This window comes from Trachurus japonicus, chromosome 22 (genome assembly GCF_045865225.1).
Source record: "Trachurus japonicus isolate A0001 chromosome 22, Traja_1.0".
Classification (NCBI taxonomy): Eukaryota; Metazoa; Chordata; class Actinopteri; order Carangiformes; family Carangidae; genus Trachurus; species Trachurus japonicus.
The window spans coordinates 1,377,159-1,393,351 of NC_140928.1; the positions used below are offsets into that span (position 1 = coordinate 1,377,159).

The following is a 16,193-nucleotide window of genomic DNA, read 5'->3' on the forward strand; positions in this document are numbered from 1 at the left end:
GAGGTAGAGGAAGAGGAGGAGGAAGAGGAGGAGGAGGTAGAGAAGGAGGAAGAGGAGGAGGAAGAGGAGGAGGAGGAAGAGGGAGGTAGAGGAAGAGGAGGAGGAAGAGGAGGAGGAGGTAGAGAAGGAGGAAGAGGAGGAGGAGGAGGAGGAGGAAGAGGAGGTGAAGAGTGAGCATCACTTTGTCTCCCTCCTGATTATTGATTATCGGTGACGGTGATGACATCATCATGTTTACACACAGTGATGTGGACGGTTTGGACCTTGGTTGTCACGGTTACGGTGATAAACACACCGACAGCCAACTTTTAACGCCCGGTCCGGTCCGGTTCTCCTGGTTTGGGGTTAAAATAAGCAGGTTGCCATGGATACGACACTGACACCGTGGTGGTGGTGGTGGTGTTGCAGCACGGTGGCTCCTGATTGGCCGGATCGTTGTTTCTAGTTCAGTTCTAATGTGGAGCTCTAAAGCAGTGGTTTTATCAACTGGTGGGTCGGGACCGCTGGTAAGAAAAGTAAATAATATTTAATGCACATCTGATGTTGGACATGTCTTTTATTTTGAAAAATAACTTATTTTGAAAGGCACGAGACACGTGAACACATGCAGTTGTAATGCTCCTCCTCACTTTCTGATTATTTGCTCCATTTGCTCTGAATGCAAAGATCTCAGTTTCTTATTAATGTGGCCTGATGCAGTGAATCTGGTTTTGTTTTGTGGGTCTTTATTTTGTGTAATTTGATATTTATTCACTTTAGTGAACATGCTCTGAATGCAGAGATGCATTAGAAGTCAAATATATTGTTTTGTGGGTCTCCATTTTGTGCAGTTTGACATTGTTTTTATTCACTTCCGTACATGCAGTTGTCATGGTAACTCCTCAGTTTCATTCATGTGCCCTGAAATGCACTTTGCTCAATAAAGAGCTAAATAAAATTCTTGGTTTGAATTCTATAAAAGTGGGTCGTGACTTAATGACCACGGGACAATGTGGAGCCCAGAGTGAGACTAGTGGAGAAGCCCGGCTCTAAAGGAGGCTCTGATCAGCTGATTGATCCATTAATAATTAATAATGATGATGATGATGATGAAGAAGATGAGAGCAGCTGGACGGAGACTGACCACCAGATGTTGAATGAGGACAGAGTTAATCTGCTGCCTCTGAGCCTCTGAGCCAGGCAGCAGCAGCTGCTCCTCTTCCCATCCAGCTGTTCCCAGAGGAACATCTGGAACCAGCTGCAGTTTCCCTCCACATCCAGAATCCTGCAACAGCTGGATGAGGACGTCACGTGGACAGATGCAGATGTTTGTCCACAAGTTCAACTCAAGACACGATGACGAGTTAAACCTGGTCTACGTCCGTCCACCACATCTGTACCTGTATCTGTCCTCAACATCTGTATCTATTCTTAACATCTTTATTTGTCCTCAACATCTGTATCCGTCCTCCACGTTTGCATCTGTCCTCAACATCTGTATTTGTCCACCACATCTGTATTTGCCCTCAAAATCTGCATCTATTTTTAACATCTGTATCCGACCTCCACATCTGTATTTGTCCTCTTTCTCTCATGTGACTCGTTAACTCCTCCTCCTCTTTCTCTCTTTCTTCTCCTCGTTAACTCCTCCTCCTCTTTCTCTCACGTGACTCATTAACTCCTCCCCCTCTTTCTCTCTTTCTGCTCCTCAGATCCGTTGGACGAAGACGGCGGGCGGAGCCTCGGATCGTCACGGCGACGCCTCTCTGCACAACGACACTCTGAGGATCGAGTCCATCAGCCGCCACCAGGGGGGGCGCTACTACTGCAAGGCCGAGAACGGGCTGGGGCTGCCGGCCATCCGCTCCATCCGGGTCGACGTCTACTGTGAGAACCTCTGTCCTCTGTCTGTTGTAGGGCCGTCACTTTTTATTCCACATTTGAATATTCGTTCGAACGTGGGGTGAAAAGTTCATATTCGATAATGCGGTAATGAGCTGCTCGATATGTCGGCTGCAGCAAAGATACTCTATTTACCGTCTTTGGCTGCGGTGTCCAGTGCCTGCATAGCGCCGCCGAACGTCCACCGGATGCAGAAGGGCCGAGAAGAGCCGAGAAGCGAAACCAGTTTCCTTATTGCCCATATTAAAGCAGAAGTAAGGTATCCGGTGGTTTTGTCTAACTTCCTGTCAGCAGATGGAGTTAGCAGCCCCCGCCCTCGTCATGGATCTATTGGTCCTCGTCCCTACGTCACCACATTCAGGCGCATCCCTTGGCTGCACACACAGAGAGGACTGCCCCTTTATGCCGTTCTCTCTCCTCATTGGATAAAGGTTGTAGGATACAAGGAAAGTTTTCTCCTGGGCTCAGAGCAGAGCAGAGTGACTGACAGACCCGTGTTTCAGACCAAACACTCGAATATATCCGAACCATAGACTGTAAACAGAATGGAAGTAGCACCGTGACGTCGGGGACAGCTCTCCATTCCGACACCCCTCCACTTCGAAACACCGCTGTTCCGACACAGTCCCCCCCCCCCGCAGCTGTCCAATGTCCAAGGTGCTGAACCGCGTGACGTTGTTTACACTCTGTGTTGCGGCTTGTCTGTGAAAAGTGCGCTGTGAGACTGGGCAGATCTGTCCCACTTGCTTTCTCCCCGACTCCGTTGTTGGAGATCTCCACACAGTAATAGAAATACACTTTTTTTCTCCCCCCCTGCTCCGCTCGAGCGCGGCTGAACCCGGCTTGAGCTCACAGGGGCGCGAGGCTGCTGCAGCCGCTCGTGCTGACAGCTGACTGAGGGAGATGCTTTGGTTGGGTTTAGGCAATGAAGAAAGGAGTTGGTTAAGTTTAGTAAAAAGACCAGGTAGAGGCTAGACAGGCTAGAAGCATAATGAACATTATGTCATTAATATTAAGTATTTGCTTGTTTTGCAGTTAATTATGCACATGATCCGTTTGACCCCAAAAAGGAAAAAAGGATCAATGCGCACTGCGCGCTGGGGGTTTCCCCAATAGCCTTTTCGGAATAGCGGGGTCTTTAGAAAAAATAGAAAACCCCGCTATTACGATGAATGGAAGTCTATTGTCGGAAAGGCGGGGCTTCGGAAAGGCGGGGTGTAACCCGTGACGTCACCCGTTGGTTTGGGGGAGTCTGTTTTGTGCTGCTACTACGGGGGTTTGAGCTGCGCCATGTTGGATTCTACTTGCCATATTTGGAGCGGTGCGGCCGTTAGCCGGCCGAGAGCCCGCCCACTGGCCTCGAAGCAGTGGTCTCCGGACCTGTCACTCAACGTTTCCGCGCCCTAATTGGTCAGAACTTTATACCTAATAACAGTCAAACAGTAGAGTTAAACCCCCTCAGAGTGTGTGCGGGGGTAGAAACTATCGGTTGAGACCAGAAAACGTTCTGACACCAGGCTTTGATCATGTTTTTTTAAGCTGTAAAGTGGGTGATTTTAACATGGGGGTCTATGGAGAATGCTGCTTTCTGACACCAGCCCCCAGAGGAAGAAGAGGGGATTGCAGCTTGTTGAACGAGGAAGTGACTTCACTTCTCAGACCCACAACTGCCCCCTTGGTTTCACCATGAAACCTCCCAAGTTTATAACTCACATTAAGACAAATATTTTACCTAATTTATTACAAGTTTTGTCAAATTTTATGTGTAAATATGTAAATGAGGCAATATCTAATTAAATATGCACTAATTTGCATATATTTCCAGACCTGAAATCTGGACAATGGATAAAGTTAGCCTACTTTCAAAATTCTTGTTTTATTTTGTTGACATATTAGAGTCAGAAGTTTTTACAGAGGAGGATTTTGGATATCTCTTTTTATCACTCTGTAAATGAGAAAATACTGTCACCAGCCCTAAAACTTCAAATTCTTCCTCCTCCTCCTCCTCAGACCTGGACGACCCGGTGATCACGGTGCACCAGAGCGTGGGCGAGGCGAAGGAGCAGTTCTACTTTGAGCGGACGGTGTTCCTCCGCTGCGTGGCCAACTCCAACCCGCCGGTGCACTACAGCTGGAGGCGCGGCTGGGAGGTGCTGACGCAGGGCGCCGACGCCGGCGTGGAGATCTACGAACCCTTCTTTACACAGGTGAGGGGGTCCGAGGTCAGTCAAAGACTTTCACTTTAACATAACGTTTAAAGGGATAGTTCAACATTTTGGCAAATTGGCCCCATTGCCATAATCCCTATAGTCATAGCAGTAGGTTCGTTATCTTTAATTGTCGGTGCAAGCTGTTTTTAGAACGGCGGAGCAGAGCCGTGAGCTGCTCAGAGTAGCGCTCTGAGCAGCTCTGAGCAGCTCATTATGGGATTTCTTGGTTTCCCTCATCAAACTCATCAAATACACAATCCAACAACTCCACAACGCTCTGGTGGACAAGTTGTGAGCTGCACATTCACCACGCTATGAGATAATAACACAACGTTACCACACAGAGTTGTTTTAGAGGGAAATACAGAGACTGTTGATGAAAAACTGTCCCTGAAGGCAACGTGCATCAGTGGTTTTACATGAATTTCCCTCTAAAACAACTCTGTGTGTAACGTTGTGTTATTATCTCATAGCGTGGTGAATGTGCAGCTCACAACTTGTCCACCAGAGCGTTGTGGAGTTGTTGGATTGTGTATTTCATGAGTTTGATGAGGGAAACCAAGAAATCCCATGAGCTTCTGTAGCGTAGCTCTGAGCAGCTCACGGCTCTGCTCCACCGTTCTAAAAATAGCTTGCACCGACAACGAACCTACTGCTATGACTATAGGGATTATGGCAATGGGACAATTTGCCAAAATGTTGAGCTATCCCTTTAAAACGTTTCTCTCAAAGTTAAACATGTGAACAAATGTTAGAGTTTAGATTGTTTTACTTTTCACAGCGTCGTCGTCTCTCAGGACTTTGTACTAAAATAACAGAGTTTGATTCTCCTCCAGTTTCAGCTTCACAAACATGAAATGTGTTGAATTTTAATTTTAATTCCTCCTGAACCAGGTGAGGATGAAACCTCGCTGACTGTGAAACGTCTCTCGCCTCCAAATCGTTTTTTGTTTCTCTGTTTGTCTGTTTGTTTGTTCTGCGTAAAGAGAAAAACTGTTTGTTTTTTTCCTTTTTACTCCCAAAATAGAAATAGTAAAATGAACAGAACCAAACCTCTGGAGGGGAAGACGTCCTGGCAGAATGAAAGTCTGATAGAAATAGAATCCTCTCCTCTGATTGGCTGTCTGCTCTCTGAGCCATCCAATCCACCACTTTCCGGAGAATGACGCTGGGTGTCGCCATGACACTCCATAGACTGGTTGATAGACATCGGCCGTGATGACTTTTATAATCATCACGTAATTTTAATGAGAACAATACGGACGAGGTTTTAGCTTTATGTCACATTTTCACGTCACTATATCACCGTTGTGACTACTCTGATGTTTATGAAGTCTATAAAACTAATTGTTGAACAAACATTTTAGATTAGCTTGGCTAACCGTTAGCTGTTAGCCGTTAGCCGTTAGCATTTTCAATAAACAATAACTCAATAAACGGTCCATGAAAAAAATGTTTTCTCCAGCGGATATCCTAGTTCCAACATGACTGAGCTAACTGGAGTAGTTTCATGTCGTGTCCCACAACGGGAGGGTTTTAACAGCTGACGTCCTGGTGTTAGCTTAGCTGCTGCTGCTGTTAGCTGTCAGCAGCAGCTAAGCTAACAACTACGATAACCACGACTAATTACAAAAATGTGCACACAGAAATAGTAATGTTTGTTCAATAATTCGTTTTCTAGACTTAACAAACATCAGATTTAGTCAAAATGGTTTTGGCAGCCAGTTAGCCGCTCGCTAGAACCGGTGGCTAACGCTACCAGTTAGCCGCTAACGCTACCACTTAGCCGCTCGCTAGAATGCTACTAAAACCCACTTCCGTTGTGGTGTGACGCAATGGATCATGGGAAAATAAAGTGGTGGATAGGAATACATCACAGTACATTCAGTTACTGTGACAACCACGACTCAAAACTTTGTGTGTGTTTGTGTTTCAGGGAGAGACGAAGATCTTGAAGTTGAAGAACCTCCGTCCTCAGGATTACGCCGACTACACCTGCGTCTCCTCCGTCAGGAACGTCTGCGGCATCGGAGACAAGAGCGCCCTCTTCAGTCTGAGCAACAGGACGGGTACACACACACACACACACACACACACACACACACACACACACACACACACACACACCATAATTATAGCTATAATATTTTACATATTTAAATCAGAAATGTCATATAGGCTATAACATTCATGTCATTGATTTTAAGGGGGTAGTTCAACATTTTGTCAAATTGGCCCATTGCCATAATCCCTATAGTCATAGCAGTAGGTTCGTTACCTTTAATTGTCGGTGCAAGATATTTTTAGAACGGTGGAGCAGAGCTTTGAGCTGCTCAGAGCTACGCTACGGAGGCTCATTATGGGATTTCTTGGTTTCCCTCATCAAACTCATCAAATACACAATCCAACAACTCCACAACGCTCTGGTGGACAAGTTGTGAGCTGCACATTCACCACGCTATGAGATAATAACACAACGTTACCACACAGAGTTGTTTTAGAGGGAAATTCATGCATCGTTGCCTTCAGGGACAGTTTTTCATCAAGCAGTCTCTGAATTTCCCTCTAAACATATTTGGCCAATTTGACAAAATGTTGAACTGTCCCTTTAAACCTGTTTATCTTCACATTTTTTCATAATACTACACACATACTGTACATGCATATACATATAGCCTACACATAATACTCTCTATGTAGGAAATATATGCAGTATGTTTATGTAACACGCATCTATAATGTAAATCTTTCACCTTCTTTTATATGTCATATTTACATCCACTGTTCCCTCTAAGGTGTTTTACTGCTCCGCCTCTTTGCTCAGAAGACAAAGAAGTTGCACACTCAAATACCTATGACTAGTTTACTGTTTATTTCAGAGGGGAAAGTGTGGCGTGGACAGTGTTTCCATCCCTCTCTTTCATTGTTTGGAGCCCATTGGCAAAACATAACAGTTACAATTTTGCAAGCTCTCTCTCACACTCACACTCACACTCACACAGACACACACACGCACTGTGGTCTTTAGTGCAACTACGATTTAAGTTTTTGCTCGAGAATTATTATTACTGTTCATATCAAGAATGCTTCAGTGCGAAGAGTTGATGACACCAACTTGATGTTAGTTAGTTTTTGACATAATTGTTCATATGGCAATAAATGCAAAATGTATTTTGCCAAAACAATATTGTATTTTGTTATCATTAACTGTAACTGGAGTAGCCTTTAATGTTGTCAAAATAATCTGTTATTTAAGCAATATATCACTCCAGGCCGTGGTCTATGCTCATTCTACCACGGCTAAGGGGCCTTAGAGTGGTAGAATGAGTGATATATTGCTTTTATAAAACGGTTACCAATAAAGGCAATATGAAAGAGGGATACGCAATCAATTTCATGTAGTTTTATTCAACCAGAAATACATATTATCCAATAAAACAGCCTCACTGTGAAAAAAATAGTCCCACCTCTCCAGACGTTAGCTCCTAGTAGCTCTGTCACTGCTCAGTCCCCTCTACCATTGTTAACCCTCTGGAGGTCAAAGTTCACCTTAAACATGTGAATTCAACTACTTTAGTCCATTTTTTAACATCGTAAAAACATCGACTGTCTTTGGCTACGGACTGCAACAGTCCGTTGTCATGGATACATGACAACAACTTCCATTCATACAGTCATACGTGCCTGAGGCGGAGTGATAGCCTACGCTGTGATAAGGCTTTAGAATAGTTAACAACCAATCAGATCGCTGGATTTTACCTTTCCGTTTTATAAGTTTATGTAACACGCATCTATAATGTAAATCCTTCACCTTCTTTTATATGTCATATTTACATGTATGTTTCTATTCCGTGTCTCTGCGGTGTCTCTGCGGTGTCCCTCCCTCCTCTCTTTAATCCACCTGGATGAATGTAAATCATAAATAAAAGGTTTTGGTGGCGGCGCTCTGACCTGTACAGTGGATCGGCTGCCCTGCCCCCGGGGCTGATGGGATTTACATGATGTCAGCTTAACACAGGGCGACTCAGCTATTTTTATCTCCCTCATTATTATTTCTGCATTTAGCTGCTTTTCTGCAGCGAGTCGCAGCAGCGTCGGAGGCTCCTAGTGTCCACGGCTGCTGTGAATTATTCACTCAACCTTTCAGAGTGGGGGAAAAAAAATGTAGACGTGGTGAACTCCCATCATGCACCTGCACAGGAAGTGAAGGGAACAACGTGATGCCGAAGACCACGGGAGAGAATTTAAACCACATCAATTTAATGAAATTTAATGAAAAACGCATCTGATACAGGATATAAATCCTTTACATCAGACTCAAATACATAACAACATAAAAAAATTAAACACAAATATACCAACCCGTACATAATCACTAAAATACATATAACAGAATAATCCCCAAAAATCTCAAGAAAACTACAAAAAGAAAAAAACAAAAACAAGAAAGAGAAAGAAACAAACACAAAACGATTAGTTTCATCATTATTTTTTTTCATGTTTATTTCTTGATTTATTTATTTTTTTTAAATGAGACAGTACATATTAGGTAAGGCATCTTTATTTATAAAGCGCATTTCAACTCAATGTGCTTTACATGAAGACAAAGCATTTAGGAACTCGAAATGGGGAAAAAAACAGCATAAAAACATACAATTTTTTAAAAATTAAAATAAAACCCAGAATAGTAAAAATTGTAAACATTAAACATACAATCAAAAGCAAGACAAACACGATAAAGAAAGTAAGAAGAAAGAAAAAAAGAAGGAGGGTAGGAAAAAGAAAAAAAGAATATATATATTAGGTCTGTCAATCAATTAAAAAAATTAGCTAATTAACTAGAAAATTTCCTCTGGCGCATTTGTATGTTACCTGTGTGTTTTGATGTGTGTGTGTGTGACTATGAGCTGCATCCTGTGTCAGTCTGATTTAGCTGTGTCTGTGTTTATAAACATTTAAACGAGCGCCAGGTGGATTGTTTATGAAGTTAACAAGCTCTGGCCTGAGAATCACAGAGGTTACCACGGCAACTCAAGGTGGTTACCACGGCGATAGGGGCCCTCCAGGCTGAGGCAGACAGAAACGTGGAGAAAAAGAGCGATTTTCTGCCTCTGCACCGGTCTCACATTTAGGCTTACTGTGACAAAACGGTAACTCCTATCAGAACAAAACACAGATCAATGTTGCTCTAAGGACTTACTGAAAAATGTGGTACGATTTGGTGTTTCTACAGTAAATATTTTGGCGACGCTGGCAGTTTTAAAACATCGGTCCGTTCTGCTTCTCTCAGAAAATATTTGTATTGGAGTCAATGAGGAGCAGAGACAGACGTGGCCGCACTCAGAGGCTGATTCTGTAAGTTCTGTAAGTCTCTCTGATATTTTGAGCACATGATGAGAGACAGAACAAGTTTGTCTTACAAATTCTGAAAAAATGATGTGTGTAGAGTGTAAATTGTGGCCGGGCCGAGTGTGGAAAGAGAAAAAATCTGGAGTTTTTCTGGGCTCTCTCCCACTCTAACCGATGATGTCACGCACTCTGACACGAACATTCCATGCAATACACACCCATTATAAACTCATAATTTCTCCAAAAATGATCATGGTCATTGATCAGGGATTGATCAAAAACTATATGACCTATCAAAACGTGGAGTAATACACCAATACACAAGACTTGTGTCTACTGTTTAAAGTTTAAATGGAGTCTCTAGGTGAAAGTATGCCTGAGCTCTTTTTTTTCCGCCCGTCCCATTGACTTCAATGCAGTTATTTCATAGCTGTTGGGGCCAGTGCCCGGTGCGACAAGAGTACCCGTATGCAGGGACAAGGGCGCCGCCATTGTCAGCTCATCCATACCGGTGTAGGTACCAGATTGGCTCGGCTGCCGGTTCCAGGGTGCCATTCCGAAGGGCCGCCACTCCGAACGTTTACTTTAATTTGTCGGAATGCCGACCCTTAATTATTTATGGGAAAAGGGTGCCATTACGAACCTGAAAGAAAGGGTGCCATTCCGAACCTGAAAAAATCTTGACTGGTTTACGGCACGGAGTGAACAAGTCTAATTGCGGTGGTAGCGTAGTGGTTAGAGCATCTGCTTTTGACGTGGTGGATCAGGGTTCGACTCCCGGGGAAGATACATATTAACTGAGATTTTATTGGCCTCTACCTAACCTTTTTGCTAAACTTAACCAACTCCTTTCTACATTGCCTAAACCTAACCAAAGCACAGAGCAAGGACATTTATTTTCAGCAGGAGTGCCGCGGCTGCATCAGACCATGGATGTAATGCATCAGACTCGCACCTGGGTGAAACTTTGGAGGCGGAGGGGGAGGGGGAGGGGTCGGTCGGGCGCTGTCCCCGCGGCGCGTCGTGTCAAGCCGGGCAGGAAGTCAAACCACGAGAGAATCCGGTCAATTTTCAAAATAAAACACATTCGGAACGGCGGCCCCTCGGGAAGTTCGAAATGACGGACCTTCGGGAATTTTCGGACTGGCAGACCGTCGGAATGGCGGTCCTTCGGAATGGCGGTCGCCCCCCCGGCTGCCAGATCGGCTCGGGGTCCTGCACTTGCAGATGACGTCACGCATGTCACAAATCGTGATTGGTTGAAGCTCGGAAAGTTGGAAGAAACCATGGAAACACAAAATGTTTGTAGTACTGCTGAACAATGTTTAATAAAGTTAGAAAAGTTCGGCTTGTGTCTATGCTCGTGGCTAGCACGAAGCTAACGCTACACACACACACACACACACACACACACACACACACACCGTACTACCCTTGTTCTTCGTGTATAATCATTTGTGTGTGTGTGTCTGTGTTAGTGTTGCTGTCTGTGTTACTGTTAGCTCCGTGTTAGCACTAGCCCAACGTTAGCAGCGCTTAGCAAACAGCGCTCTCCGACGATAATATAATACATCCATGCTCCGACCACGAGCCAATTTTGCCGAACATTTTGTGTTTCCATGGTTTCTTCCAACTTTCCGAGCTTCAACCAATCACGATTTGTGACATGCGTGACGTCATCTGCAAGTGCAGGACCCCGAGCCGATCTGGCAGCCGAGCCAATCTGGTACCTACACCGGAAGTCACGACCGGAAGTTGCTCTTCTTCGTGTGTATAATTTCTATGTAGATAAAAAACAACAACTCAGTAACTCAAATGATGGTCCATGATAAGATATTGTTTTCCAGCGGATATCTTAGTTACAACATGATTGAGCTAACTAAATATTTTTTTGCATGGATCGTTTATTAAGTTATTGAGTTATTAAAAAACGCTGCTAACGGCTAGCGGCTAGCGCCGCTCCTGCTAACAGCAGACCAGGAGAGAGAGAGAGAGAAAAAAGAAATGAAATGTCGTTGGTGGGTGCTTTGGTTGGGTTTAGGCAATGAAGAAAGGAGTTGGTTAAGTTTAGTAAAAAGAGCAGGTAGAGGCTAGACAGGCCAGAGAGAGAGGGGCGGTTCTTAGAATAACATAGAAATAATATACACGAAGAAAAACGACTTCCGGTATGGATCAGCTGGGCTATGGCGGCGCCCTTGTCCACATGGGTCCCTCTCTGGTGCGATGGCCGTGGCCCTAATTACACAATTTTCTGTAATTAATTGCGATTAATAATCCTCCCCTCTCCTCCCTCCTCCTCCCCCTCCTCTCTCCTCCTCCTCCCCCTCCTCCTCCTCAGCTCCTCCCTCCATCCGGCTGCTCCTAGACGACCCCCTGGTGGTGAACCCGGGTGAGTCCATTACTCTGGTGTGTGTGGCGTCGGGGGGAGACCCCCCCCCCTCCCTGTCGTGGGCGCGGCCGGGGGGGGAGGAGCTACCGGAGAAGTGCGTTGTCAACGGCAACGGCGGCACTCTGACCATCCCCGGCGTAACCCTCGACGACGGCGGCGCCTACAGCTGCGTGGCGTCCAACAACGTGGGAAACCCCGCCAAGAAGTCTACCACCATCCTGGTCAGAGGTACGACGCCACGGCAACCGCTGCAACATCCCATAGTTACACTTCAACATCCCATAGTTACACAACAGACACACAGTTTAGTTTGGTTCATGGTTAATTTAGTTTAGTAGTTTAGTTTAGTTTATGTTAAGATTAGTTTAGTTTGGTTAATGGTTAGTTTAGTTTAGTTTGGTTTAGTTTAGTTTAGTTTAGTTTGGTTTAGTAGTTTAGTTTAGTTTGGTTTAGTTTAGTTTAGTTTGGTTTAGTAGTTTAGTTTAGTTTAGTTTAGTTTAGTTTGGTTTAGTAGTTTAGTTTAGTTTGGTTTAGTTTAGTTTAGTTTAGTTTAGTTTGGTTTAGTTTAGTTTGGTTTAGTAGTTTGTTTGGTTTGGTTTAGTTTAGTTTAGTTTAGTTTAGTTTAGTTTAGTTTAGTTTAGTTTGGTTTGGTTTGGTTTGGTTTGGTTTGGTTTGGTTTAGTTTAGTTTGGTTTAGTAGTTTAGTTTGGTTTAGTTTAGTTTAGTTTAGTTTAGTTTAGTTTAGTTTAGTTCAGTTTAGTTTAGTTTAGTTTAGTTTAGTTTGGTTCGGTTTAGTAGTTTAGTTTGGTTTGGTTTAGTTTGGTTTAGTTTAGTTTAGTTTAGTTTAGTTTAGTTTAGTTTAGTTTAGTTTATTAGTTTAGTTTGGTTTAGTTTAGTTTAGTTTAGTAGTTTAGTTTAGTTTAGTTTAGTTTAGTTTGGTCGAGTTTAGTTTAGTTTAGTTTAGTTTAGTTTAATTTGGTCGAGTTTAGTTTAGTTTAGTTTAGTTTGGTCGAGTTTAGTTTAGTTTAGTTTAGTAGTTTAGTTTAGTTTGGTCGAGTTTAGTTTAGTTTAGTTTAGTTTGGTTTAGTAGTTTAGTTTGGTTTGGTTTAGTTTAGTTTAGTTTGGTTTAGTAGTTTTGTTTAGTTTAGTTTATGTTAAGATTAGTTTAATTTGGTGTAGTTTAGTTTAGTTTAGTTTGGTTTAGTAGTTTACTTTAGTTTAGTAGTTTAGTGTATGGTTAGATTAGTTTATTTTGGTCTAGTTTAGTTTAGTTTATGGTTAGATTAGTTTAGTTTGGTCTAGTTTAGTTTAGTTTAGTCTGGTTTATGGTTAGATTAGTTTAGTTTAGTAGTTTAGTTTAGTTTAGTTTAGTTTAGTCTGGTTTATGGTTAGTTTAGTTTAGTTTGGTTTAGTTTGGTTTATGGTTAGATTAGTTTAGTTTGGTCGAGTTTAGTTTGGTTTAGTTTAGTAGTTTAGTTTAGTTTAGTAGTTTAGTTTGGTTTAGTTGTTTACTTTAGTTTACTTTAGTTTAGTTTGGTTTGGTGTAGTAATTTAGTTTAGTTTAGTAGTTTAGTTTATGGTTAGATTAGTTTAGTTTGGTCTAGTTTAGTTTGGTTAGATTAGTTTAGTTTGGTTTGGTGTAGTAGTTTAGTTTAGTAGTTTAGTTTATGGTTAGATTAGTTTAGTTTGGTCTAGTTTAGTTTAGTTTATGGTTAGATTAGTTTAGTTTGGTCTAGTTTAGTTTGGTTTATGGTTAGATTAGTTTAGTTTAGTTTATGGTTAGATTAGTTTAGTTTAGTTAAGTTGCATGGGGTCGTGTGTCTCAGCTGCTTCAGTTCATCTCCGTGTCTCTGTGTCCCGCAGGACTTCGTAAAGGTCGTTTCTGGATCACGCCCGACCCGTACCACAACGACGACAACATCCAGATCGGACGGGAGGTGAAGATCAGCTGCCAGGTGGAGGCCACGCCCCCGGAGGAGCTGCAGTTCGGCTGGCTGAAGAACGGCCGGCCGCTGCGCAGCTCGGAGCGGATGGTCATCACCCACACCGACACCGAGGTGTCGCCCGGCACCACCAACCTCGACATCATCGACCTCAAGTTCACCGACTTCGGCACCTACACCTGCGTGGCGTCGCTGAGGAACGGAGGAACGCCGGAGATCAGCATCGACGTCAACATCTCCTCCACCACGGGTGAGTCGGGCTGGGGTTACCTAGCAACTATGACATCATATTAACACTAACCATGTTTCCAGCGACTTGATCAAATTATCTTAAGATCGATAAAAATATTAATGCGAATAATGCCGTTCAAGTGCGTTTCCATCGAAGACCTTGTAATCGAATAAAAAGCCGTGTTTCCATTCATTTTTGTACTAAATCTCAAAATAGAATGTCTTTAACAGCTGGAACACGTCGTCTCGAGGAATCCACATAAAACATGATCACAACTCACATTTATCAGACAAACAACTGTTTCCATCAACATATGTCACATAAACTTTGTATCGAACAAGAGAAAATCCGATGAGATCAACCGTATTAACTTTTTATTTACATTTTTGAATTAGCTTGAATCTTAATGTTACCATGAGGCATTATTATTTTGATATTGCTCAATGTGAATAAAAACGTGAGGATGGAAACTTGGTTACTGACTCACTGGAAGAGTTTATAACCACGTCATCTGGTACAGTGACTACGAAGGAGTATTAGGGCCAGCCCCCCCCGACCCCCCACCCCCCCCAAAAAAAGTCAGCCAAAAAAAGGGGAAAAGGAATTTTTTTTTTTCCTTATTATATCTTGTGATACAATATAGGCCTACCCCCCCCCCCCCCCCCCCCCCCACCCCCCCCCCCCCCCCCCCCACACACCCTCTCTGGATTGACCATTGATATCCCTGCATCTGTCCTGTTCCAGCTATTTCAATTTGTACGAATGCGGGCACCTCCTCCAAGTCTCTTTAACGTCCTTATACTTATGACCACACTGTGTTTATGAGCCAAAAGAGAGAGAATTTCCTTATTACTGAGGCCGATTCTGAAGGAGCCTACATCAGCCTTAATCAAGGCATCTGTAGAGGCAGCCATGGCCACCGACTACAGTACTTTGATATTTCCTCAATTTACTGCCCTTTTTTTTCTTTTGCTGGATTTTTTTGGTTGTTTTTTCTTTCTTTTTTTCTTTTGCCAGAATTTTTTTCTTTTTCTTTTTTTGCCTAGATTTATTTTTATTTATTTATTTTTTGCCTGGCTTTTGTTTTTTTTGGCTGGCCCTCATACTCCTTCGTAAGAGTCAGATTGAGGCCATTTGGAGACGTTAGAGACAAACGGGGAAACTGAACCCTCCCTGGACATTGAGTTAACCAGATATTTTGATGTGAGCCAATGAGCCGAGGGGGCGGAGCCATAAACTCACACCTGTCTGTCTCTGTCCCTGCAGTTCCCCCGGAGCTCTCCGTCCCCAGGGGGCGCTCTCACCTCATCGCCCAGGAGGGGGACACCGTCGACCTGCAGTGTCTGGTCTCAGGGAAACCCAAACCCATCATCCTCTGGTCCCGGGTGGAGGAGGGGGGGGCCGCGGTGGTGGCGGCGGCGGCGGCGGCAGCAGCAGCAGCGGTGGGGGGGGCAGTGGGGGCGGCAGCAGCGGTGGGGGCGGTGGGGGCGACTCTGATGCCGGACGGCTCGGCGCAGACGGAGAGCTACGACGGCGTCCTGAGGATCAACAACGTGACGAGGGAGATGGGCGGGGCTTATCGCTGCCAGACGAGTCAGTACAACGGCTTCAACGTGAAGCCACGGGAGGCGCTGATCCAGCTGGTGGTGCAGTGTGAGTAAGACACACACACACACACACACACACACTGAGACACACACACACACACACACACACACACACACACACACACTGAGACACACACAGCCGGCTCATGCTTTTAAAGTCCAGTGTGTAATAATTGGCAAGGTTTTTTTTTGGGGTACATTTTTGGGGCTTTTTGCCTTTTAATCGGTAGTGTAGTAGTAGAGAGACAGGAGATGGAGAGGGCAGAGGGTCAATGACCTCTTGGCGAAACGGTTGTTTCAACAGTTAGCATCGTCGCCCATGGTGCGGGATATTCGGGTTCGAAACCCACTCAGGGCAGGCCAGTCCGTGGGTATAGTCACAGTAACGACGTACTAGTAAGGAGAAGTGACAGCGTGTGGCAGTTAGTGGTACTGAAGTTAAACTCACTCGCCCATAAAAGGCGGGCTAACCCACTTGCCAAGTGGCCATTGACCTCTGAAACGGTTAGCATTGTCGCCCGTGGTGCAGGAGACCCGGGTTCGAAACCCACTCAGGGCAGGTCACATAAGTGAATAATCGCTA

At 44.1% G+C, this 16,193-nt stretch overlaps 1 protein-coding gene across 1 annotated transcript in view; it reads left to right on the forward strand.

Moving 5' to 3' along the window:
- The window catches only part of mdga2a (MAM domain containing glycosylphosphatidylinositol anchor 2a), a 68,825-nt gene that overhangs the window by 16,488 nt on the left and 36,144 nt on the right, over positions 1 to 16,193 (forward strand). The window contains exons 3-8 of the mRNA XM_085767628.1: positions 1,692 to 1,866; positions 3,892 to 4,088; positions 6,028 to 6,160; positions 11,779 to 12,057; positions 13,692 to 14,021; positions 15,270 to 15,656. Of these exons, the coding sequence (XP_085623754.1) occupies positions 1,692 to 1,866; positions 3,892 to 4,088; positions 6,028 to 6,160; positions 11,779 to 12,057; positions 13,692 to 14,021; positions 15,270 to 15,656 (1,501 nt within the window). The remainder of the gene's footprint in view (positions 1 to 1,691; positions 1,867 to 3,891; positions 4,089 to 6,027; positions 6,161 to 11,778; positions 12,058 to 13,691; positions 14,022 to 15,269; positions 15,657 to 16,193) is intronic.